Source organism: Drosophila kikkawai, chromosome 2R (assembly GCF_030179895.1).
Source record: "Drosophila kikkawai strain 14028-0561.14 chromosome 2R, DkikHiC1v2, whole genome shotgun sequence".
NCBI lineage: Eukaryota > Metazoa > Arthropoda > Insecta > Diptera > Drosophilidae > Drosophila > Drosophila kikkawai.
In genome coordinates, this window is record NC_091729.1 from 16,014,856 (window position 1) to 16,033,933 (window position 19,078).

At 42.6% G+C, this 19,078-nt stretch overlaps 4 protein-coding genes and 1 long non-coding RNA gene across 11 annotated transcripts; 3 read left to right on the plus strand and 2 right to left on the minus strand.

Annotated features, from left to right (window-relative positions):
* The first annotated feature begins 41 nt into the window (after positions 1-41).
* On the plus strand, positions 42-2,160 carry beta4GalNAcTA (beta1,4-N-acetylgalactosaminyltransferase A). Its single transcript, XM_017166906.3, has 5 exons — positions 42-281; positions 339-646; positions 708-1,131; positions 1,216-1,434; positions 1,490-2,160. Exons 1-5 carry the CDS (start codon positions 157-159, stop codon positions 1,629-1,631), a joined length of 1,218 nt encoding a protein of 405 aa, XP_017022395.1. The 5' UTR covers positions 42-156; the 3' UTR covers positions 1,632-2,160.
* A 43-nt stretch (positions 2,161-2,203) lies between these two features.
* LOC108074736 (uncharacterized) lies at positions 2,204-10,694 on the minus strand. 3 transcript variants are annotated; one of them, XM_070283810.1, is made up of 8 exons: positions 10,511-10,694; positions 9,001-9,201; positions 5,387-5,475; positions 5,127-5,329; positions 4,854-5,059; positions 3,717-4,786; positions 2,968-3,159; positions 2,204-2,908 (listed from the first exon to the last, which is right to left on the minus strand). In XM_070283810.1, the coding sequence occupies exons 3-8, from the start codon at positions 5,456-5,458 to the stop codon at positions 2,774-2,776; spliced, it is 1,878 nt and encodes a 625-aa protein (XP_070139911.1). In that variant the 5' UTR covers positions 5,459-5,475; positions 9,001-9,201; positions 10,511-10,694; the 3' UTR covers positions 2,204-2,773. The 3 variants fall into 3 exon arrangements, with proteins under 3 accessions (XP_070139911.1, XP_017022394.1, XP_017022393.1); XM_017166905.3 differs by lacking the exon at positions 9,001-9,201; XM_017166904.3 differs by lacking the exon at positions 9,001-9,201 and having other exon boundaries at positions 10,455-10,694.
* On the plus strand, positions 9,215-10,007 carry LOC121502873 (uncharacterized). The gene is made up of 3 exons (XR_005991105.2): positions 9,215-9,639; positions 9,767-9,791; positions 9,851-10,007. It is a non-coding gene; the product is annotated as an uncharacterized lncRNA (long non-coding RNA).
* A 1,074-nt stretch (positions 10,695-11,768) lies between the features above and the next one.
* Sps1 (inactive selenide, water dikinase) lies at positions 11,769-13,742 on the minus strand. Of its 3 annotated transcripts, none has more exons than XM_017166884.2 (2): positions 13,590-13,742; positions 11,769-13,219 (listed from the first exon to the last, which is right to left on the minus strand). In XM_017166884.2, exon 2 carries the CDS (start codon positions 13,198-13,200, stop codon positions 12,004-12,006), a length of 1,197 nt encoding a protein of 398 aa, XP_017022373.1. In that variant the 5' UTR covers positions 13,201-13,219; positions 13,590-13,742; the 3' UTR covers positions 11,769-12,003. The 3 variants fall into 3 exon arrangements, with proteins under 3 accessions (XP_017022373.1, XP_017022374.1, XP_017022375.1); XM_017166885.2 differs by having other exon boundaries at positions 13,577-13,712; XM_017166886.2 differs by having other exon boundaries at positions 13,564-13,696.
* A 12-nt stretch (positions 13,743-13,754) lies between these two features.
* conv (insulin like growth factor binding protein acid labile subunit convoluted) lies at positions 13,755-18,038 on the plus strand. Of its 3 annotated transcripts, none has more exons than XM_041777074.2 (10): positions 13,755-14,024; positions 14,091-14,343; positions 14,400-14,560; positions 14,621-14,790; positions 14,854-15,456; positions 15,516-15,770; positions 15,828-16,439; positions 16,497-16,591; positions 16,653-17,540; positions 17,603-18,038. In XM_041777074.2, exons 2-10 carry the CDS (start codon positions 14,243-14,245, stop codon positions 17,997-17,999), a joined length of 3,282 nt encoding a protein of 1,093 aa, XP_041633008.2. In that variant the 5' UTR covers positions 13,755-14,024; positions 14,091-14,242; the 3' UTR covers positions 18,000-18,038. The 3 variants fall into 3 exon arrangements, with proteins under 3 accessions (XP_041633008.2, XP_041633009.2, XP_017022370.1); XM_041777075.2 differs by having other exon boundaries at positions 14,143-14,343; XM_017166881.3 differs by lacking the exon at positions 13,755-14,024 and having other exon boundaries at positions 14,039-14,343.
* Positions 18,039-19,078: the final 1,040 nt, after the last annotated feature.

The following is a 19,078-nucleotide window of genomic DNA, read 5'->3' on the forward strand; positions in this document are numbered from 1 at the left end:
AAATATATCGATATCAGATATCGCAAAAACGCTCCTCACTACTCACCCATCTCGCCCACCTCCAGTGACCGTTTATTGTATATTTAATACTATGGTATATTTTGAAGCTGAAATTGACCCGAAAGCACGGTAAAGGTATGATGCAATTCGTGGACCATGTTCCTGTTCACAAAGGCGAATCTCATACGCATTTTGGCCGGCGCAATATGCTTGTTGCTGGTGCTTAACTTTGTGGGCTTCCGAACCGACGGAGCCAGCAGCACCTCTCTCAGCAAGCTCAGGTGAGTATTGGAATATGACGATAAGATAGGCAGGTGTTAACTTTTTATTTTCGGCAGCATCCGGCGCGTGCACAAATATGCGCATATCTATGGGAACGCCAGCAATGGAGAAGGCTCCGCCAGGCTGCCTGCCGCTCCGCTTGCCTTGTCCAAGGAGAGGGAGCAGGAGAAGGAGCGGGAGCAGGGACTGCACGGCGCACCCAACTCCACCTTAATGACTGTGATTGCGATTGCAAACTTTACTTCCATTCCACAAGACTTATCGCGTTTCCCGCTGAGCACGCACAAGCCGCTGCCAACGTTGGGACAGAAATCCACTTCCGCCCTCCTCCTAGCCAACTGCACTGATCCCGATCCCCGCGATGGTAAGCATGAATCCTCCTAACGCTGCTACTTAGGCTAAGCTAAGCTAATCCTCTCTCACAGGTGGACCCGTCACTCCCAACACCACTCTAGAATCATTGGATGTAATCGAGGCCGAGCTGGGACCTCTACTGCGCCCTGGCGGCGCCTTCCAGCCTGACAATTGCAATCCGCAACATCATGTGGCCATTGTGGTGCCCTTTCGCGATCGTTACGCCCATCTGTCCGTCTTCCTGCGCAACATTCATCCGTTCCTCATGCGCCAACGCATCGCATATCGCATCTTTATTGTGGAGCAAACGAACGGGAAGCCGTTCAATCGGGCCGCCATGATGAACATTGGTTACTTGGAGGCCTTAAAACTGTATCAGTGGGATTGCTTTATATTCCACGATGTGGATTTGCTGCCACTAGACGATCGCAATCTGTACAATTGTCCACGTCAGCCGCGGCACATGTCCGTGGCGATAGATACGCTGAATTTCAGGTGAGCCCAACGGAACATAGATAAGATGGGAGGATGGTCATATAATAATTTGGTTGTTTTTTTTTTTTTTTTTGTTTATTGAAGGTTGCCTTATCGATCCATTTTCGGTGGTGTGTCTGCCATGACGCGTGAGCACTTTCAGGCGGTGAATGGGTTCTCCAACTCATTTTTCGGCTGGGGCGGCGAGGACGATGATATGTCCAATCGGCTGAAGCATGCCAATCTATTCATATCAAGGTATCCGGTCAACATAGCCCGCTACAAGATGCTGAAGCATCAAAAGGAGAAGGCCAATCCCAAGCGGTGAGTTGGAGACCCTGAGGTTTCAAGTCCCAAACTTATATACTCTTCCCCGTAGCTATGAGAACCTGCAGAATGGCATGAGCAAGATAGAACAGGATGGCATTAACTCGATCAAGTATGCCATTTATAGCATCAAGGAGTTCCCGACTTTCACTTGGTATTTAGCTGAGCTAAAGAACTCCGAGCGCAAGAGCTAACCTGTGCAATATATACATAGAGAGGAATGTGCAATATGCAGTATGTACAAAGGACAACATTACTTTCACGAACATAGTCTCTTTTTAAATAGAAGAACAGGATTAGGAGGCAGCCCCTCCTACCCTATATATATATAGACACACATATTGTGTAATATGGTAGCAAGTCCAAGTAACTATACTCGTAGTATATATACTTTTTAATCCATCATTTAGCTTCGATTCGTACTCAACAGAAAACCAGAATAAGAACTCGTCTTCTTCTCCGTAGCAATTATCCTAACGTTCCACTACTCAACAGTGCTCAATGATACTTATTATATATTTATACTATCGTTTCTTTGTTATTTTGTTTATCTTTGTTTTTTATTTTGTTTTCAAATTTGATCAGACTTCTCGAAAAAAAAGACATACCTAACACCTACACTCCTTCAAGGTGAAAATGTAGATATTACTTTTGTGATATGCAAATTGTTATTCGATCAAAACCGATTTATACCAAAATAAAGAACTTTTACTATACCAAATAGGTCGAGCTGTTTCTATAACCATCCATTCAAAGAGTTCATTGCTTCTTCGTTTGTTAGATCTCGTTTTTTTTTATTATTATTATTATTATGGTTACTACGTGTATTAGAGGATAGTATGTATGGCTCCATAAGGACTGCTTTGCCTTTTAAGTCGCAGCTTACATATGGTTTATATGATTAGTCGGGTTTTCGGGGGCACTGGCGAAACAAATAATATATAGTAGGGGTAATGGCGTGGGGAATTGGATTCCGCATGGCTCATTTATTAGTGTTTTGGCATTACAGTTAAATCAAATTGGCAATCGAGTAACTTTTCTGGGAATATTTACTGGGCATCGTGTAAATGCTTGAGCAAAGAAATTTGCAAAACCGGATCCGGAAAATAAGTATAAAAACAACAACGCGGGCTTCACAAATTATATACATAGACAATAACGTACGTAACATATAGATATAGACACACACAATTGTAGAATTTACGCAACCAATTGGCAGGCTAAACAAATACCCAATAGAAGTTAGACGACATGTATAGTAGAGAGCAATTAGAGCAGGGCAGGATTTAGCGTTAGATTATTAGAAAACCTATGTACAAGTTACGATATGATCTCTCTACATGATGGAGCAGGGCATGGCACAGCAGAGGGGCAGGCACACGGGCACCACGGCGCCACCGGACTTGGTTTTCGTCTTTGACTTCGAGCCGGACTCGTACTCGTACATTCCAGAGCCCTTGGCCCAGCGACCCTGCAAACAGGATACTTATAAGTAAGGATACCTCAAGGATATGGTGACTCAAGACTCACCCCAGAAGCGGAGCCAGCATGCATCTCCTCGCGCTTCATCACAATGGTGTCGTGTCCGGGGGGATAGTACACCTCCTTGCCGGCCTTGTTAACCGACGGCACATGCTGCTGGTTGGGCGAGGCCACTGCGGTTTCGATTTCACGCTTACGAACCGGCGTCTCGATATCCCCGCGATCCACATGGTCGGTGGTCTGCAATAGCCAAAGATAAGAGGTAAGTGAACTTCATAGGGGAGCAACATAAACTAACAATATCGTTACGCTGATAAGATCTTATCGTTCACTAACTTATCAAAAGCGGGTTCTTAGAAAAGCCAAATCAAACTTTTTATTGTGCCAACCATAAAGCTTTTATTAGCTAAAAAATCAGTAGTTAGCTTTATTTATTCCCATTATCAGTGGGAAATTGACAACAACTTTTATGGAGTGTGCCGGTTTGTTTACAAACATTACTATCTCTGAGATAACTGGAAGCAAGTAAATTAAGCCTATTAAAGACTTTGATTTTGATTATATTTACTTAGGGTTTAATTTAAAGTGTTAATTACTTAATAACACATTATATATTATAACAAAAATCTCTTAGAGCTTTGAAACTGTAGAGAATCAGAATTAAACCTTTATAATCTTGAACTTTTCTCATTCCTAAACTTAATCGTTTCTTAAAATCACAACTTTCAGCATCTCCTCATTCAAATTTAAGTTCACCTTAATATATTTAAGAAAAATTAGCATTCTTAAGTACTTACAGTGGAGAAGGACTGCATCAGATCATCCACGCGCTGTGGAGGATTGCCGTTCACCGGATATTCGACACCATCCACGGGGAATGGCGATGGTGAGCCATAGTCCGGACCACGTCGGTTGTTCGTGTTGGTGGTCGAGGAGTATTTGTAGCTGTACGTGGATGTATTTGGGGGATATCCATTTCCATTGGGCGACTGTGGATACGCATTGTTGGGTGGCAGCTGCTTGAGCGGAGCGGATTGAGGCAGACCAGGCTCATAGGGTCCCACACCGTTCGGTGGTCCATGGATGCTGTTGACCGTATTTGATGTCTCCGTTTCCTTGTAGTAATAGCGATTCACTCCCGGCTGCAATGGAGGGCTGTGCGGTCCGCCGTAGTTGGGACTGTGAGCCGGACTGTGCGGCGGATAGCGTGGCTGCTGCGTTGGCGGCAACTCATTGATAGTGTTCACATGATCCGTCTTGTGGATATTATAGATGACGGTACGATTGCCGGGCGGTGTACCCGCTGGACCCGATCCCAGGGGCAACTGACGCGGCTGTGGGCTCACGCCACGTGTGGTGGTCTCCTTGTGCTCCCGGATCTCGTAGGACTGGTTGCTGACCAAGGGACGATCATTGGGCTTGTTCAGCGTGGAGTAGCTCTCCGTGTTGTAGACAACAGTCTGAGGCACATGCAACGGATGCGCATTCGGGATAGGCGACAGCTGCGAGAAGTTCTGGCTGGAGGTGTTGTGGCTCTCGTGGAGCTTGTAGCTGCTGCTCAGCGTATTCGAGTTGTTGAGCGTGTTGGTGTGAGTGCGGTTAATGGTGCTAGTGTTGCTGCCAGGTCCAGTGGCCGGGATCTCGTAGGTGTAGGTCCGCACAGTGGTGGTCACCTTAGTGCCCGGAGCAGGCAAAATGCCATCGCTCAAGGCGATGTCCTGCAGCTCCTTGTCGATGGTAGTGCCGCTGTTCAGAGTCTGGATAGTGCTAGTGGTGGTTCCAGGCAGCAGCTCCACGTTGTTGTTAATGGTGCGGTTGCTCTCATAGATCTTCTTGCTCTCGTACTGACCACCGACGGGTGAGTGGGCTGAAATGAAGAGGGATTTTTGTATAAAAAATAAAGGATTGAAATTAAATTTTTTATACAAACTTACCCAGCGTATAGGGCTTCTCCTTGGTCTGGTATTCATCGCGCTTCAGGCTGGAATACTTGGCCGTGGACTGCAGAGTGCTGTAATCGGTGGGATTGAAGGTCTCCACATCGTCGATGAAGGGCTGCTGGCCACCAGAGCCCGAGTGTTTGGTGGTCTTAACCACACGCGTGGTTCTTGTCACAGTGCCCGAAGGATCAGTGCGTTCACTAAAGGATTTAACATAAACAATTCCATTAAAAAATAAATAATTTGGATTTGATTTGTAAAACTCACAGCGTTCTATAGGATGTGCCATTGCTGGGTAATAGATCTCGATCTCTGGTGCTGATCTGGCGCTCTTGCTTCAGATCCTCCAGCAAGGCATCTAACTGATCGATGTTCTGGTCAGGGGTCTTGTTCTGATAGGACAAACTGTTGTCGCCAGAGCTTGAGTATTGATAGGAGGACTTCTTATAGGCATAGTTGTTCTTGTCGCTCTAAATAATTTATAATAATTAATAAGGGTAGGATAAGAGAGTTTTAGTAAGTCTTACCCTGCCCCATTTCGAGGGCTTGTTGTCCCTTGACGTGGATGAGTAATTTTCCGAACTGCTCGAGTACTGCATTTCCAATTAGTTTTTTGCTGAAACGGAAATGAGAATGAACATATCATTCATAAATTATTCAAATTCTACGTGTGAGTAACTCAAGCGAGTCGTGGGTGTCTGCGAAACACGTAATCACGGATTGTGACCCCGCATGGCAGGCAGTCAGGCAGGTGGATTCGATATCTGTTTTAGTTTCAAGGCGGTTCGACAGAATCCCAAGTATTTTTTTCCCACCCACGCACCACCAACCATATAAAAATGGCCGCATTCGGCATTCTGAAGTGAGAACTTTTGGCGCATTAATGGAGGCTTAAGTCATCTGAAGTGGGCATCACTCGAGCAAACAAAGCACGGCATGGAATTGGAATGCCAAACAACAATGAGCACAGTCGGGGCGGAGGAGGCTGTCAGCCGAAGATGAAATGCTCTGGAAAGTGGCAGAAGAGTTCTGCTCAGAGGTCGGATTTTCGCCTCTCTTTGGAGCCTTAACGAAGTTCTTGAAAATAAATCCCATATACAATTTTGTTCAAATAAACAATTATTGATAAGAGAGAGTATAAGAATTATCTACAATTAAAGTATATATATAGCAAACTTTATCAGTTTTTGGTTGCTTTTAAGTATAAAATAATCAAAATATTTATTTAAAAAAAAAAACATAATTTCAAAACAAAATGATATTTTTCACATACATATATTTCCCAGAAATACGGGCAGGTTTAACTACTTTTTAGTTACAAATGTCTAAAATTAACAGTCTAATTTATAGAACCTGATCTGTAGTTACATCAAAAACAAGCTTGTTTTCCCATAAATAACCGACTTAATGGATTTTGAAAACTACTATTTACTAATTTATCTAGAGAAGGCTACAAAAGTTTAAGTACACTTTACAATTTCTTTTTGAAACAATAGCATCCTCTAAGTGTTAATACTCTTTGTAAGAGAATCCTCCAAAAATTGCATGCATTGATTTTCAGAACTGGCACAAAAACAAACACCAACACACACACACTCAGGCGGAACAGAAATAAAAGGCAAAGCCCAAGGCAAAAAGTCGAAATTTCAATGTCAAACTGGTTTTCACTTTCGACGTGTCCTTAAACTCCTTTTTCGTCTGGGTGCATACATATGTGTATGTATACATGTACATATACTGTGGAGGAATATGATGCAAGTAGTATGTGCTCAGTTCGGCTTAATTTGTTTTTGCGACTGCCTTAACGATTTTCAGCGATAACCTTGGGGAGAGAGATAGAGAGACAGAGAGATGGGATGATGCAAATGCGAGAAGAGTACAGAAGAGAAGCACACAAGGATGACCGTTCGTTCCGTTGATGATGTCATCAGGCGAGACATAAAGCTTTTTACTTTTGACAGCAACTGCATTAAACGTCAACGAAACGTAACTCTGAACTGGCTTAAGTAATCAAATCAAGGCGACGACGCTAAATAAATCACCTTTGAATGGGGGGATCTGGGGAATCTGATGGATACGGCGCGCCATATGGTCAAGCAGAACTACAGAGACTAATAACGAGGCATGATAACCTCACGTAAGCAAAATACACGCATAAAATAGCATAATATAAATAAAAGGCCAAATCTAATTGATGCCGCCGCCAGCTCTGTACCTGTCTCACTCTCTCTACTTGTCTCTTTCTCTCCCTCGCACCCACCCACCGATCATAGCACGTTTTTAGCTGTTTCTCCTGGGTCTCGCTTTTTGGCGACAGAAACAAAACAACAAAGCGGAGAGAGAGAGAATAAATTTTGCGGAGAAAAATAGATGGAGAGCAGAGCGCGTGTTTTGTTTTTGCATATATCACACACACATATAAAGATGCTAACTCAAACACAACACATGGACACAGGTCAAAAATGATCTCATGTACGCCGGATCGGATCGAAGCTCAGCGGAAACATGTTGCTGTCTGGTCTGGCAATTTTTTGAGTTAACGTTAACCCTTGGCGTGCTAACGTGACGTATACGTAATGTAATGGAGCTCCCCTATCAAGCCATAACTTCCTATAGCTTAAATTGTTTAATTTCTTTTTTTGTTTAATAGAGATTATAACAAATAAAAAAACGGTATTTACAAGATCATTATTTATACAGTTGCATAGTCTATTTTAAAAGATGAAGTAACATAATATTACGTATACGTATAACACACTTCAAATATCGATTCAATTGTTATCAAATTTTTTAAAGCTTTGTGTTACTTTCCAAAAACAAATCTGTTTTGTTTCTCTTTTCGAGAAAAAATATAAATATTTGAGGGGTCGTTTCCAAAGAATTTTATGAGTTTCGGAAACGGCTATGTTGATGAATCACTTTTCTTTTAATAATTTTCCTTTGGGAATGTGCATTTTCATAAACCTTAAAGTTTCTGCCAAAATAATATTTATAGCTTAACGCTTAAAAATAAAATAAATAAATGATCCCTAAAATATATTGAATCTATGTACATGTATAATCTAATGCTTAGACAAAAATGAACTATCTGGCATTCCGAGGGTTAATTGTATAATATAGCAATTATTTTGTCAAAAACATCTAATTAAAATGCTATATTGCATGATCGTATACTAATTTTATACATTGTTGTTTCTTTTAAGGGTACGAAGGTCAGAATTTGACAGCAATTATTATAATTGCCTGAATAGACTCCCATTATCTTTTGACTAGCGAAACTTGTTATCATAAAATGTATCTCGATATTCTTCTCATTGAATAAAAATCGAATTGGAGTGCGCGTATTCCTTGGCATTCCTTGGGTTAACTAATTGGAGTGGGCGTGGTTTTTGGTAGGGGAGAATATTGCTCCGATCTGCGATCGCTGTGAAATGCCAGAGATCGCATACGTAGGCAATGAATGGCAAACATATCGTAAAATAAACAAATCGCCAGAGAACGAGTTTGAAAATGGGCGAAAAAAGCGAAGGTGTTGTTTTGTCGTTGTCGTCGTCGCCGCCGTTCTGTTGTTAAAAAAACCGAAAATCCGAAAACGAAAACGTAGGCGAAATTTAATGTCTATATATGCGTCTATTATGTACTATATAGGCAATGTATCATTATCTATATGTGGTTCTAGCACGAGCGTCTGTATATCTGTGTATCTTTGTATCTGTTGAGTTGCCAATTTGCGGCACCCACACAATACACAAAAGCAAAATACAACACAATCCACGAGTTCAAGCCAAGCGGGCACAAACAAGCTAACGACGCCGTTTGAACTTGGCTAAATTAAACGAAAGTTTGGGAGATACACAGATACGAATACACGGATACAGATACAAAGATACAGGCGAATTTCCGAAACACTTTTCCTTCGGACTTTTGCCGTGTATATGAAAACAAATAATTCTATTTATAGTTCACTGCCACTGTTCTTTCAATTTGAATACTGCGCCGTCTGTTTTCGGTTCCGCGAGGCAAATAAATCGAGTGTACATGAATCATCTGGCCAAGAGAAGCGCTAGCGCTACGCCACAAGATAGAAGATACACACATATCTTTTTAGGATGCGTTTTTCTGTCTTTTTCACAAATTTCACCTCAAAAAAGCAAGTACTTCAGCCACACAACACGTAGGGAAAACTCGTTTGCGCTGGTGTTTGTGTGTGCTTTTTTTCTGAGCTCCTCTTTCCAGTTCAATAGACGAAATCAGCCCACTCACTCACTCGCACGCTCTAACACACACACTCGCTCAATCTCTCTGGCTCGCTTTTGTACGCATAATTGCAGCACTCACTGCCCTGCAGTACCACATTTCATCAATAGGCCTATTCATCAACAATTCATCAACGCGCCGACTGCGACGTCGACAGAATCGACGCTCTGCCGACTGCTACTTGAACCCGAACTCCCTTCGGATACCCGAACTCCCTTCGAGTCCGATTTGTTGGTGCATGTCAAAAAAAAAACAAAAACAATTTGCATGGGCTTCGTTTATTGAAGTCCGAAACAAACTAAGAAACGCAACTGTCCGAAAATTAGAGAGAGATGGTGATAGAGCGAAAGAAGGGGGAAAGAAATGTTCGGTCTTCGGCTTTCGGTTTCGTCTTGCTTCTTCTTATTCCCTTTGCATTACAAGTTGAAGTGTTCTCCACTGCAGAAGTGTCGTGTGTTAAAAATATTAAGAAATCAAATAATTCAATAATTACGTTCCGGGCCATATTGAAATATAAAAAAAGGTGAGTAAAAAGATTGTTCTTAATTAAATAGAAGCCTATAAATGTACATATAATATTTTATTTATTATATGTATATAATATATTAATATATTATATTTATATATGTATGTATGTATTTTCTTTTCAGACTGCAGTAATGGCCAATATATTGGGTAATTTTATTTAATTAAATTATATATTTTCCCTTGATTAATTATAATTTTTTCTGTAGATGCAATTTCCCAAGTGACTAAAACTGAGCCTCCAGAGAAGATACTGCGCAATAAATTTGGTCTTCATGAATAAAAAGCGGAACACCAAGAATCAAAAAGACCTTCAGGCCTCTTAATATATGGATGCTTAATCTTAATTTTTTATATTTGTGTTTTAGTTTTGTTATAGAATTAGTTAGAATAAATAATATTAATAAAAATTTAAGAGTTTTATTTTTATATATGAAAAAAAAAAATCATCAACAATTCATCGATGAATTGATGATGAAATGTTGATGAAAGGCTGATGAAATGTTGATGAATTGTTGATGATTCATCGATGAATTGTTGATTATTCATCAACAATTCATCAAGAATTCATCGATGAATCATCAACAATTCATCAACATTTCATCAGCCTTTCATCAGTAATTCATCAACAATTCATCGATGATTTGTTGATTAATTGTTGATGAATTGTTGTTGATGAATGCCTATGACATGCCCATGTTAAATTCATCAGTAATTTGTATGGCCATTCATCGATGAATCATCAACAACACCCCTTCGGCTATTGATGAAACGTTGATGAATTGTTGATGAATGGTACTGCAGGGTGTGCACTTTTCCAAAACTCCAAAAACGCAGTTGTTGCTGTTGTTGTTGTTGCGGCTGCTCACTGGAAATGGTAAGGAGAAAACTCGGTGGGGTTGTGTGTGTGTGTTTTATGGTTGGTATTAGTGTTGTTCGATTTCGATCCAAGCACAATTGTAACGGTATATCGCGCAGTGTAAGAGTTTGTGAGTCTGTTAACGGAATTCGGATCTTGACGCGTCGCTAGCTCGTGCAGTACTGACTGCGGATTCACTTGCCATGCCAGTGAACCAGCGATCCAACCATTCAGCGATCCCATACGATCCCCCCATCAGTGTTGCCCCCATAGCTTTTTCTTACCACCGCTTTGAAAAAGTACCTGGGAAATATTAAAAAAATGTAATGTTTTGGTTATTAAATAGTTTTTTGATCAGATTTCCAATTGGTCATAACCAACAGGGTTTTCCAAAATAAGGAAAATTTATTCATTTTAATATTAATATTAGTAAATTTATTAATTTTCAGAAATTTCCTCCATCACAGAAAGTACAAATTTAAATGTTTCCATATATATTTTTTAAAATTATCCAAAAATATTATAAGGAAAAAGTACTTTGTTTTATATACCATAAAATTAATATTTAATGATAAATTAATGTACCTATTTTTAGCTTTTTAAATTCTGTTCCTCGGACCTGTTCGCCGCCACAAAGCTTCCTCCCGGCGTCTCTCGGTTGCCAAAGCTCTTCAAGAGCTTTGCTCTCTTTAACTAATGCTAATTGATCGAAAAATAGAGAGAACGGTCAAATAGCTAGTATAATAAAAAATTGCAAATACTCTTTTGGGACTTCATATAAGTTTTTGGTATTTAAAAATCCTAATTTGTAATTTTGTACAGCTTAGATTTTCCTAAATACATATGTATGTATGTATGGTACATAATGTTGTAATGTCACAAGTTTCTTTACAATCTCTCCACATGTTATTTTACGTCTAAGTTTCATTAAACTTGTTTTAATGTTAAACTCTTAACAAAATGTTAAAAATGTTAACTGTGTGTTTGACTTACAAAGCACGATCTGAGCTTGTTTTAATTAGCATGGTCTCTAAAACATATGTCTACCTAGCAATTAGCAGAGCAACTCTCAATTATATTTGCAAATTATCCAAAAATTTGTGAATTCCGTCAGCATTTGAATGTTATAAACAACTTAAATATGCATTTAAAACTGTTCTAATGTGAACTGCACATTCTCAATAAGCCAAGTCTGCTTAGAAAAAGCTCATCCATAGATCATCCCCAATTAACCCCCCACCCGAACCATCAAATAAAAAGCATTCTCGTTCGTTTACTCGATACAAAAGAGTCAAGTGTTTTCCATTTTTATTCACTCGTATTGCGGTTGCGATGTCCATTTTTATGTGATCATTGATTGATTCTGTGTTATTAGTTGATAAGCTTTTTTATAAAAAACAAAGACCGATGATGGCGGTTACAACTGAGGCGAGCAGCAGTTACGTTAATATTACGATACTTAAAATAAACACAAGCGCCTGGGGTTCCGTTCCGTTCTCATCTCTAATCCTTGGCGGGGACCTCGATGACTCGCGGCTTGTCGATGATGCGGGCAGTCTTGTTGCCCTTCTCGACGATGCCAATGATCCAGGCCTGGTAGCCCTCCTGCTTCTCAATGTCCTTGCAATAAGCGGCGGCCTGTTCTCGAGGCAAACAGATCAGCAATCCGCCGGAGGTCTCTGCCGAGTGTCCCTGCAGCAGCTGGAACATGTTGCCGCAAGCCTTGGCCACTGCGGCCATCTTTGCGATGACCGGCAAGTTGTGGATAACGAAGGACACATCCTTCTTCTGGTGAGCGGCCAGGGTTTGAGCGTGGCCCAGCAAACCGAATCCAGTGATATCGGTGGCGCCATGGGCATTGTACTTGTGCATGAGACGAGCGGCGACGCGGTTCAGGCGCGACATGGAGTTCATGGCGCGATGATAGGCCTTCCTTACGTCCTCCTCGGACACCACCAGCTTGATGCGGTTCCAGCGCTCCGGCTGATCGATCCATTGGTGGGCATTCACCGCCACCTGCGTGCCCAGCGGTTTGGTCAGCACTAGGACATCGCCGACGACGGCATTATCCGGAACAATGTACTCGTTGGGCTGGCAAATGGTCGAAGCTACTCCACCGATGGTGCACCACGGATTGACGACGCTCTGTCCGCCGGTAACAGTGGTTCCAGCCTCCAATGCCGAGTCCTTGAAGCCGCGCATAATCAGCGGAATGACCACATCGCGCTCCTTCTCAGTCATCTTGGTGCTGACAGCCAACAGCATCAGCATGTTATCGCAATCGGTGACGCCCATGGCGTACAAATCGCTCAGCACATTGGCACAGGCAATCTTTCCCATCATGTAAGGATCGTCCACAATAGGGTAGAAGAAGTCAGTGGTCTGCACCAAGCAGAGCCCGCCATGTCGCAGCGGAATTACGGAGCAGTCCAAACCGATGCCAATCCGGGGAATGGCAACGTTAAGGAATTGCGGCTCCTGGTCCTGAGCGGAGTAGTCCTGCTGCAGAGCAGACACCAGCTTGGAGAGCACATCCTGCGGCACCTTGCAGCCGCGTCCCTTGAGGTCGGCAAACCGCGTAAGGCGGAACGAGGCATCCAAATCGTGAGCCGTGGGATCAAAGGGACGACGCAGCTCGGCGTCACCACCGCCGTGCAGCTCCAAGTGGGCCGAGTTCAAAACATCAGCGGCGTAGCTCATCTTTTTGTTTTCTCTAGAACTGGAGAGGGAAAACAGAACCGATTAATTTGATAATCGCGCTAATCTACGCACTTTTGCCGCGCAACAAAAACATAATGAACACCGCATACAGCGAGTAACTCGCGTTCTCCCCGGGCACCAATACGACAGCAGGCAGACGTGTATGTACACGGATTTTCTGGCCTGTATGCGTAGCGCGGCCTGCGATTGGCTCTTGCCGCGATGGCGGGCAAAACGGGCGAAGTCAGTATTTCTCCCCGTCGGCGAGGCTAGAAACGTGAACAATGCCCACTCACTTCAATCGCAAAATGCCAAAAAAGTGTAAGGCCCTCCCGCGCAATTCGAGGGCGCACGTGAACTCACCCAATTAACTCACCGAATGCACTTACGTTTGCTTGTGCGGATGTACAATGGGAATTGTAGGGGCCGTCAGCAATTTTTATTTATTTTTTGCGCCTGGATTTGCTTTTACAACGAGCGAGCTGTCACAGCAGGGTTGCATTCGCGTGTGCGGGCGCACCGATAGGCGGCAAACTATCGAATTTTTTTTAGCAGGCCTGCCAACTCGCTGCGAACCTATCGATGAAAACTCGCGCCGAATCAGGAAAAGTGGTTAAAATAACACATTAATATGTTAATTATGACTAATAAACAAGGCGAACTGTGTCGTGAGTATGATAGCCGTGTGCCAACCTTGTACGGGCCAGCGAATCAGCCAGAAATCACCGGAGCGGGAGATTTGCAAGAGAGCAGCAGCAAGAAAGAGCAAAAGAGTGGACCAACCAAAAACCTGTTGCGCTGCGCCAGCAGAGAGAAAAGTAAAAGTGAGTAGGAAAAACATGAAAATATTTACCTTTGTTCGCGGAACTGCAATGTTTATTAACACGCAGCTCGATAATTGTAACTATTGAAGCGAAAAATACAATAACTAAGGAATTAAAGTTGCAGAAAGGTCGAAGACACAAAAGACTCTAGCAACAAACTTGGTTTTTAGTGGTTTCTTGCCATGGGCTAAATTGGATCGCTGACGACACCTTAAAACATGATTCAGCTACGCCTGCGCAGTCTTGTTCTGCTGCACTTACTGGCCGTGGCCAGTACGGAATATGTGTACGGCGAACCAGAGTTCAAGTGCCCCAAAAAGTGAGTTTTAGTCTAAAAACAACCTCATTTCCCTACTAATAAATATATTTTAACAGATCCAAGGCCTTGTACCCCTGCGAATGCATAAAGGGCAGCGACAGTGGTCTCTATGTGCACTGCGAGAATGCCAACTTGGCCACTCTGTCGGTGGCCCTCCAGAATTTGGCCTCCTTTGAGCTGCCCATCGAGGAGTTGACCATATATAGGGGTCATATTGGTAAGATCCCACCTTATAGCCATTAACTATATATATTTAATTATCTTAATCTTTGATTAGCTCGTCTGTATGGCCCTCTGTTTGCCAATATCAAGGCTCGTTTGTTGATTATCGAAGAGACTCCAGTTACCACCATTGAGGATTATGTCTTTTACGGCGTTAACAACACCTTGGAGCAGCTGCATCTGCTTCGCACGAATCTAAGTCACGTGGGACAACTGGGATTTGGCGTAAATACCTGGTAAAACAGCCCCAAAAACCTTTGCTAACGCAACTCCCTATAACCCCCATAGATTCTTGGCAAAACCACGCAACTGGTGATCGATGGGCATGCCTTGGAACAGCTGCCCAAGGATCTGTTTGCTGGTCAAGAGATTACCAATAGTCTCGGCATTATGCGACTCACTAATGGAGTGCTGAATGATCTGCCAATAGAGACCTTTCAGCCTTTGCGAAAACTCAAAACCCTGGACTTGCATGGAAACCAGCTGGAAAACCTCAAACGGAATCAGTTCAAGAATCTAAGAGAGCTGGAGGTGCTGGATATAAGTCACAACAAGATCAAGAAGCTGGAGGCGCAGCATATATCCGATCTGACAAAGCTGGGCTGGTGCAATGTCTCTCACAATGCACTAAACGAGCTGAGTCGTGGCACCTTTGCCCGAAACTCGGTTCTAAAGGTGCTTAATTTGTCGCATAATAATATTGCCAAATTGGATGCCAATAGTTTCAGGGGAATGCGTTTCCTGCGGCGGCTATTCCTCAGCGATAATGCCCTTACAGATATTGGTCGGGGTACCTTTGGCTCGGTGGCTCGCATTGGAACGATCGATTTGGCTCGAAACAAGTTGACAAAAGTTGAGTTCCAGATGTTTACTCAAATGAACTACGTTGAGGTGGGTTCTGGAATAGCTTAGATATATCATTAGCTCTTAAAATGTCACTTTAATTGCAGCTGCTGGATCTGGCGGAGAATAACATTACCAAAGTCGAGAAAAACTCCTTCAAGGATATATATCAGGCTGTGATTAATATCTCGCACAATGCTTTGGAGCTCATAGAAACGGCGGCCTTTGAAAACTGTGTTAACATTACGACACTGGACTTGTCGCATAACCGTTTGGCCAACTTTTCACGACGCAGCTTCGATGAGACCACCTTTGCCTCCACTTTCCAGCTGAGCTATAACAACCTGACTAATTTAGCGCAGGTAATTATAAAAATTTTGTATTTAAAAATTGCTTACATAGTTTGTTTTATTTTCCAGATTCCCATTCAGAATATGACTGGTCTGCGAGTACTAAATGCCTCACATAATAACATCGCTGAGATACCTAAAAACTGCTTTCCCAAGCTGTACGAACTCCACACCATCGACGTTTCGCACAATAACATTTCGAGCATATTTAATGGGGTTTTCCAAACTCTATTCTCGCTGCGTTCCCTCGACTTGAGTTACAATAGCATGCGTGAGATCAAGTCATCCACTTTTGGGACTTTACCGACTCTCTTGGAAATGGATCTGAGTCACAACGGACTGGTTAACATAGTGCGCGGTTCGTTGGCCAAGTTGACCAGCCTGCGGCAGCTGTATTTGAATAATAACCAGTTGGATAAGCTCTTCCAGCTGCCCATCTCCCTGAATGAGTTGTACTTCAGCCATAATATGCTGAGTGAAATACCAGCGGGCACTTGGCCTGTGATGAATGCACTGATCTATCTGGATCTGAGTCACAATCAACTGGGCGACAGTCTGAATGGACAGAGCTTTACGGGTTTACTGGTGGTGCAGCGTCTGAAACTGCAAAACAATGGCATTAGCCAGCCGCCTTTGGAGGCGGTGGCTGTCATGTCAACTCTGCAGTATTTGTACTTGGAGGTGGGTCACATTAATAAGATTCGCCTAAAGATAAACTTTATTATAAATACTTTGCAGCATAATAACATCTCCAGCCTTGAACGCAGTGCTTTTGGCAAGCTGCCTGTATTGTTTGAGTTGAATCTGCACGGCAATCAAGTCAAAGACATTAGGTATGTAGTCATATTTAACTTTTGACTTGTTTTCTCATCACATTTCCTTGTAATCCCCCAGCAAACGAGCCTTCGAGGGCCTGCTGCAGTTGCTCACACTAAACTTGTCATCCAACGGTATCCAACAGCTGCAGAATGACATATTCATTGGCCTGCCATCGCTGCGAACTCTCGATCTGTCGCACAATTTGCTCTCCAAGTTGGACAATAAGACCAATGGCGTTTTGGATGACTTGCTCAGTTTGGAAACCTTGGATTTGAGCCACAATCGCATCAGCTTTGTGACCAAAAAGACATTCCCCTCGCATCAGTATATACCCTATAACTTGAGGAACCTAGATTTGAGCTACAACCAAATGCCTGTGCTCACGTACGACATCACTTTCGGGACCAAGAAACTGTATAAATTGGATGTGTCGCACAATCAGATCAATGATCTGAGACGCGGAGTTCTCTCCAACTTCACTTCACTCCAAAAACTGGATATGTCGCACAATGAGCTCGCAAATTTGGCCTCCGAGGAGCACATCTTCGATCTGCCGCAGAACCTAAGCAGCTTGGATCTATCGCACAACCAAATCTACCATTTGCCCTTTGCCAATATTGTGAAGGTCAACACTCTGACATTTGTGGATTTATCGAACAACAGTTTGGAGCATTTCCCACCCTCGATGGTGCGCAAAATGCGGAATGGTAGCCAGGTGCTTCTGGCAGGGAATCCCCTGCATTGCGGCTGCAACACGAGACCGCTAAAGTACTTTATGCTGCAGCAAACATGGCCAAGTGAGGATTTGCAGGGCATATATTGCGGCACTCCTGCTGCGATCAAGGACAAGCAGTTGCTTTCTCTAGAGGACGAGTACCTGCACTGCGCCGAGGACGAGCGGGAGATGTATTCAGGCGCAGACTACGAACAGCTCACCGATGTCCGGTTCCGGGAAGTGCAAGCGTAAGCAGAAATCGAATTTATAAGACGAATATCTAATACATATTATTATCTATTCCTCACAGAACCAAATCTGGCCAACTGACCCTTAGCTGGTACGTTTCCGGCACCGCTGATGTAGCCGACTTCCATGTCTATATCCGGAGTTCCAGCAACGAGGTGCTCCATCAGTCGGACTATGCCTACAACAATCGCACTGCCCAGATTGCCATTGCAGAGCTTCAGGCGCTTGGCGAAGAGAAGCTGCATAAGGGAGAGATCTGTATAGTGTCTCGAGATAGTGACGGAAACACCCGGAAGTGGTTCTCCGGTCAGTGCCAGCAGTTGCCATCCCTCAAGCTGCCGCGCACCTTCTTTTTCGGCAACTTCCAGGTCAGGGGAGGCGCAGTTTCCCAGACAGCCAGCAGTCTACCTCACTGCCTTTTGTTTGCAATATTAGTTATATTTCTTGCCCGCTTGTAAGTACTTAAAACAGTGAAGAAATGTTATAAAATAATGTTCAATCTGATCTTAATTTAAAATAACTTTTATTCGAACTTGAAACAAATTTTGTATAAATTTCAATATTCTTTAATCGTTTCAAGTTTGAATTAATGTGATAAAATTATACTTTTGAATAAGATCAAATTATCCTGAACAATGATTTATCTTATTTTTTTTGTGACGTTTGCGGCCATGGCTCACTGTAAGGACACGCTTACAGCTGAAACATGTGCGCGACGGCCCTATTATCACAACCGTGCGCACATGTATTTGTTTACTTGGTTTGGACGCCGCCTCGCGTGGGCAGCGCAATTGAGAAAGCGTTGGTGCCCAGCTGATGGCTGATGGCCGCCCAGGCTGGCGGACTTTCATTCAGGCCGACAACACAAAGGCTGCTGTGTAATCCCGAGGCAGTCATTCGGCTCCTCCGATTCATTCTCCATTTCGGCCTCGGTTTCTGCTGTTTGTGCAGCCGGGAGCCATCGAGCGGATGAGCGAATATGCCTAAGAGCTGAGAACCTGGCAAATGCGCACTCGCGCTCTTGGCCAAAAAGACATGCGAGTATTTACAGTGGCGGGTTGAAATCTTACCATGCCTTTAGCTTCGGGGAGCGCCTAAAAGGATGCTTTAATTTTTAGGTATATTATATATGGCTTAGTTTTTCATTTTTGTTTTATTTTGTATATTATATCGCCTTAATCGGGTTTGATATCATGGGATTCGTTAAAAAAGTAATTAGTTTAATGAATTTTATTTAAGAAAATGTAGTTTTAAAGCGTTTGACATGGATTACAAGGTTTTCATAAAAGTTACTCATACGACATGTTGGTTTTGGTGTACGAACTTCCATGTCTAAGGAGCTTTAAAATAATCGATAAAAAAATAAATAATGAATATATAAATAAAATAAATATTAATAGTTTTAAAATTATATAATTTTATTTTCCTTTTTTTATTTAAAACTGATCCAAAGGCGATAACAAGAAAGCGACAATGAGGAAGTCAATAATGAAAACCAGACAAGGAAAGATGATAAGCAACGAGTGTGAGAAGAGAG

Excerpts from the sequence above, each read along its gene's own strand:
- beta4GalNAcTA (XM_017166906.3), top strand. The coding sequence starts at position 157 with ATGTTCCTGTTCACAAAGGCGAATCTCATACGCATTTTGGCCGGCGCA. Across the intron at positions 647-707 it reads TGATCCCGATCCCCGCGATG|GTGGACCCGTCACTCCCAAC; the intron begins GTAAGCATGAAT and ends CCTCTCTCACAG. Across the intron at positions 1,435-1,489 it reads GAGAAGGCCAATCCCAAGCG|CTATGAGAACCTGCAGAATG; the intron begins GTGAGTTGGAGA and ends TCTTCCCCGTAG.
- LOC108074736 (XM_017166905.3), bottom strand. The coding sequence starts at position 5,458 with ATGCAGTACTCGAGCAGTTCGGAAAATTACTCATCCACGTCAAGGGAC. Across the intron at positions 3,160-3,716 it reads TGATGCAGTCCTTCTCCACT|ACCACCGACCATGTGGATCG; the intron begins GTAAGTACTTAA and ends TGGCTATTGCAG. Across the intron at positions 2,909-2,967 it reads ATGCTGGCTCCGCTTCTGGG|GGTCGCTGGGCCAAGGGCTC; the intron begins GTGAGTCTTGAG and ends TCCTGTTTGCAG.
- Sps1 (XM_017166884.2), bottom strand. The coding sequence starts at position 13,200 with ATGAGCTACGCCGCTGATGTTTTGAACTCGGCCCACTTGGAGCTGCAC.
- conv (XM_041777074.2), top strand. The coding sequence starts at position 14,243 with ATGATTCAGCTACGCCTGCGCAGTCTTGTTCTGCTGCACTTACTGGCC. Across the intron at positions 14,561-14,620 it reads CATATATAGGGGTCATATTG|CTCGTCTGTATGGCCCTCTG; the intron begins GTAAGATCCCAC and ends ATCTTTGATTAG. Across the intron at positions 16,440-16,496 it reads TGCAGTATTTGTACTTGGAG|CATAATAACATCTCCAGCCT; the intron begins GTGGGTCACATT and ends AATACTTTGCAG.